The sequence below is a fragment of the Alexandromys fortis genome, unplaced genomic scaffold (genome assembly GCF_014885135.2).
Source record: "Alexandromys fortis isolate MF-2015 unplaced genomic scaffold, M_Fortis_MF-2015_v1.1 scaffold_5, whole genome shotgun sequence".
In the NCBI taxonomy this organism is placed as follows: domain Eukaryota; kingdom Metazoa; phylum Chordata; class Mammalia; order Rodentia; family Cricetidae; genus Alexandromys; species Alexandromys fortis.
The window spans coordinates 17,448,110-17,453,375 of record NW_026067924.1 but is presented as its reverse complement, the minus strand read 5'-3'; the positions used below and the strand labels follow the sequence as shown (position 1 = coordinate 17,453,375).

Genomic DNA, 5,266 nt, shown 5'->3' with positions numbered 1-5,266 from the left:
TATTGTCTAGAAATGAGCAGCCCCCTTAGAGTTTTACAGCTTAGTGTTAAAACTGTGTTACAAGTTCTGCATACAATTGGGCTGCAAGAATAATATCTTTAAAAGAACTGTGATCATAGTGCAGCTCTTCCTGAAGCAGTTTCTCCATCCTACAAGTGAATGCCACAAGACCTATAGGGCAGGGGATGTGTGTAAATATATAACAAAGTAGATTTAACACACCAGACTAAAGAGCACAGAAATGGATGGTTAGAGCTTGTTACTCACAGAATAATTTGTTTCTATCTTCCATTTTGAGGTTTATGCAATCATTCTACAAATTCAAACTGACAAGAGGGCTGTAGAAGTCACTGATCACAGGATCATGAAGTACATGTGAAGCCGAGAAAATAATCCATGCTCAACTGAAGCAACAGAAGCTTCAGCCTCACGACCTTCAGAACACGGTGGGTACAGAACCTTGCAGGAACGAAACCTTTCTTTAAACAACAGCGATCACTTTTCTTGGCTTGTCCCAAGGTAGGATTTTGTGCAATTTGCTGTGTCACCCAATCAATGTCTTTCCTCTGGAATTCAAACTCTTAAGCACAATTTCTTTAGCTACATGTTATATTGGCTCCCTGTAGGAGTTGGGCATACATAATCAGTAGAAGAGAAAAAAATGTGTGAATGTTTTTGACCATGTGCCTATTAAGTATGCTAAACACTAACAGGTTGTCTCAAAACAAAGATGAGCAACCAGAGAAGAAGAGGAGTTAGGGTTTTAGAGAGAAATGACCTTTAAAATGTTTGAAAAAAGAGAAAACCAACAGTGAATGTGAAAATTGGAATATAAGGTAGGCGTGCTGAGACTTATATGGGTAGTAAAGAACACAGGTGTATCAGAGAAGTATTCCAAAATGAGAGTACTTCTAAAATCAGTTGATGCATTGTTAAGCACATGGGTGACAAGACCTTGGTGAGCTTTAGAGTTGTGTAAAGGTGTAAAACAAGAATCAAGACATGATGCTACAATGATTTAGAATGTGATGACAGTGGCTGAAATATTTTAAAGTGAGAAATATAATATATATTTATATATTCAAATATATCAGATTTAGGTAGAAGAGAGGCTGAATATATAAAAAGAAAAAGGGGGCCTGGAAAAACTTCTAGATTACTTAAGAATAAACAGGAGGACCAAAGCGTTCTTCGAATGGAAGAAGGAAGATTAAGGAATACTTTTACTTTTAATCTTACATTGACAAACTAGCTAAACTTACACATGACTTCACTGAGCAGGTAAAAGAGTATCTTCCCTACACTTTAACAACTGTCATACGATACCAAAGAGTTATGTTATTTTTCAACTCTCTCTTCTCCAAACTTCCAAATTTGTGTGTGAAGAATTCAGACCCTGAGATAAGAGTCAACACTTCAAGGCCATCTAGATAAAAAGAAAAACAAATATTAAACTCATTTGCCATCGAACAATCCTCAACAGGAACAAGACAAGCTGACTATAGTAGGCAACACATATCCATTAATTCCTTCAATTGTTAGCCTAACTGTTGTCTGCACTTAATTGAGTATTCTACAACTGACTTTCATCGTCTACACTGATAAACTGTTTCTTGTTCTCCTTGTCAGCCTACCCACTACCTCCCCTCTACCTCCCTCTCCTACTCTTCCTACACTGTAGAATATAAACACTGAAAGGCTATGGACCCAAGAAATTACAGTGCCCTGCATGTTTTTATCCTGCTTGGCTTCTCTGACCACCCTCAACTGGAAATGATCCTTTCTGGAGTTGTCACCTTCTTCTACATTATTACGTTGGTGGGTAACACAGCTATCATTCTTGCATCCCTCCTGGATCCCCATCTCCACACACCAATGTACTTTTTCCTCAGGAATTTATCTTTCCTGGATTTGTGCTTCACAACCAGCATTGTCCCCCAGATGCTGGTTAACCTGTGGGGACCTGAGAAGACCATCAGCTCTGTGGGTTGTGTGATTCAGCTCTATGTGTACATGTGGCTAGGCTCTATTGAGTGTCTTCTCTTGGCTGTCATGTCCTATGATCGTTTCACAGCTATCTGCAAGCCATTGCACTATTTTGTAATCATGAATCCACGACTGTGTGTCAAGATGATCGTCATGGTCTGGAGTATTAGTTTGGCCAACTCTGTAGTATTATGCACACTCACCGTGAATTTGCCTCGCTGTGGACACAACCTTCTGGATCATTTCTTGTGTGAGTTGCCAGCCATGGTCAAGATAGCTTGTGTAGACACCACAAAAGTTGAAATGTCTGTTTTTGCCCTAGGCATTGTTATTGTCCTTATGCCCCTCATCCTTATTCTTATTTCCTATGGCTACATAGCCAAAACTGTGCTCAGCATGAAGTCAAAGGCAGGCCAAAAAAAGGCAATGAATACCTGTGGATCTCATCTCACTGTGGTCTCTATATTCTACGGAGCTATTATCTACCTGTACTTACAGCCAGGTAACAGGGCCTCCAAGGACCAGGGCAAGTTCCTCACCCTCTTTTACACCATCATCACCCCAAGCCTCAACCCCCTCATTTACACCCTAAGGAACAGAGACATGAAAGATGTGCTGAAGAAACTCATGAGGTTTTATCACAGATTCGCAGAAGTAAGGAGAAACTAGGAGTCTTGGAAACGTATTAGAGAGGACAAAGCAGTGAAGTAACTTATCTCATTTAGGTTTGAATAAATAATGATCTTTGCTCATAGAGATCAATGACTGAAGTAATTTTTTCATACAGAACTTGCGCGGATGCAAACCACTTGAGCATCAGCAAGCATATCTTTCAGGTTTCTAACCATTGGCATATTCTCAGGGATCACCTGTCCCTAAGAATCTCTGTTTGCTAAACTGTAAACTTGAATGCATTTTAATTTATTCGGCAGTCCCATGGAAAACTGCTTTGTCTCATTCTAGATTTTCTATATTAATGCTCACATATTCCAAAACATTGACCGAAATGATTTTATGTGTATTGTATTTTGTACATTAAATAACAATTTACAAACAATTTGATGTATTCATTTGTCTTTCTGTCGGTCTGTCAATATGACTGTCTGTCTCTATGTCTGTCTGTTTTTGAGTCGGGTTTTTATAAAATCCAAGACTCTCTTGAACTTCTTATATAGCTGAGCTTAGCCATGGGCTTTTTCTTCCTCCTGTCTAAACCTGCCAAGTCCTGGGAAACAGGTGTGTGCTACCATGCCCAGTCTCACGGTGCTCTGGATTGAACCCAAGGCTTCATACATGCTAAGTAAGCACCCTACCAACGCTACCATATCTCCAGGCCTATAAATAATTTTGCCTATTAAATACTCTGTGATATCATCAATACATTTATTTATATTTAGCTTAGAAAACACAGTGTGTATGGCCGCAGTCATCTTAAACCCTACCTAAAGAGTCACTTGTTTACCATTGGTTCAGAGATATTTGGAACTAACATCTTTTGCAATTGCCTAATTTTTTTTTTTTTGAGATGAGTGAATGAAATTTCACAGACTAAACTGTCTTAAAAGTGACCAACAAAGGGTTGGAGTGATGTCTCAGTGGTTAAGAGCACTGATTGGTCTTCCAGAGGACCTGAATTTGATTCCCAGCACCCACCTGGTGGCTTACAACTGTCTCTATCTCTAGTTCCAAGCGATCAGACACTATCCTCTGGCTGCCAAGTGTGCCAAGCACATATATAGTACACAGCCATCCATTCAGGCAAAACACCAATACAAATAACATAAATTTTTAAAGGTGACAACACTATCTTATTTCTTATTTGTGCCCCCATGTGTATGTGTGTGTGTGTGTGTGTATTCATTCATTCCATCGTTATCTTAACTTTAATGAAAAAGTAATATGATAAATTTGATAACAGTTAGACTTTTTATTTGTCTATGAAATGTGTTTGAATGTTAACAGGTCACATTGCACTGCTTGTATGTGATGAAAATTCACAAGGTAAATAAAATCTTTATTTCCATAAATCATGACACTTAGCTTTCATGAAAATAGTATTTTATTTAAGCTTTGATACATTCTGTTATCACATATACATCTCTAAAAACTTACTTATAGATAATTTAAATAAAAATGAATTAGCAGAAAACCTCAGTGAAATCTAAAAGTATCATGATATTTTTTTCCTCTATTGCTTCATAATTCATGAACTGTGAAGAAGGAAGTCATTGGATGATTACTTACTTAGCCAATCAGAGAACACTATAACAACTCACATAAAATGCATATAATACAGAATAGGATATTGTGAATTTCTCTGTCTTCCTCCTCATATCTCTTGGAAAATTGTTTTCAGCATCCCACAGCACAGCTTGTATGTTCTGGGATGAATGCCACCCAACCCACGATTCCATCTTATGTTTCCTCTAATTTTTGTAAGGCTTATGATTAATGAAGTTCAATAGTATAATAATCACTTCCTAGTTTAATAGACTGAATATATTAAATAAACTGCAGTTAGGGACCCCTAGAAGGGTGTTACACTGCCTACCAAGAACTTTTTATGTGTGTATTTAATTTGTATTTATCTCTTGCTTATCGTTTTTGCATTTAAGCTAGAAATCAAGTAATATCTCAAATGTTTGTTTATCTGAATTTATATATAAATTTAGATCATTGCATGAAATGTATCCTATTATTAAAAACTGAACTTCTCTATGCCCATGTGAGCTAATCAACCTGATCTCAAATGAATGACTTATGACTGGAAATGTAAATGAAAATGAATAATAATGATGATAATTAAATTGAATTTTTACTTTAATAAATTGCTTCTTTGAACAAGGAATCGTGTCAACATTTATGAGATTTGCCACACTGGCATAAGGTCCACACAGCAAGATCAACACTTTTTTGTTGTTGGTGGTGGTTCTTTTGTTTTGTTTATGAGACAGGGTTTCCCAGTACCTATGGAGCCAGTCCTGGAACTCGCTCTGTAGACCAGCCTGGCCTTGAACTCACAGAGATCCGCCTGTGCCAGCTTCTGCCTCCCAAGTGCTGGGATAAAAGGTGTGTGCCACACTGAGACAATGGGGATGTTCTATCGGGAACTCATCAAGGCCAGCTGGCCTGGGTCTGAAAAAGCCTGGGTTAAAACAGGTCTCACTGAACATAGCGGACAATGAGGGCTACTGAGACCTCAAGAACAATGGCAATGGGTTTTTGAGCCTACTGCACGTATTGGCTTTGTGGGAGCCTAGGCAGTTTGGATGCTCACCTT

The 5,266-nt window shown here is 38.2% G+C and overlaps 1 protein-coding gene across 1 annotated transcript; it reads left to right on the top strand.

The window, feature by feature from the left end:
• The first annotated feature begins 1,701 nt into the window (after nt 1-1,701).
• Nucleotides 1,702-2,655, top strand: LOC126501722 (olfactory receptor 2W1-like). Its single transcript, XM_050142552.1, has one exon. It carries the CDS (start codon nt 1,702-1,704, stop codon nt 2,653-2,655), a length of 954 nt encoding a protein of 317 aa, XP_049998509.1.
• Nucleotides 2,656-5,266: the final 2,611 nt, after the last annotated feature.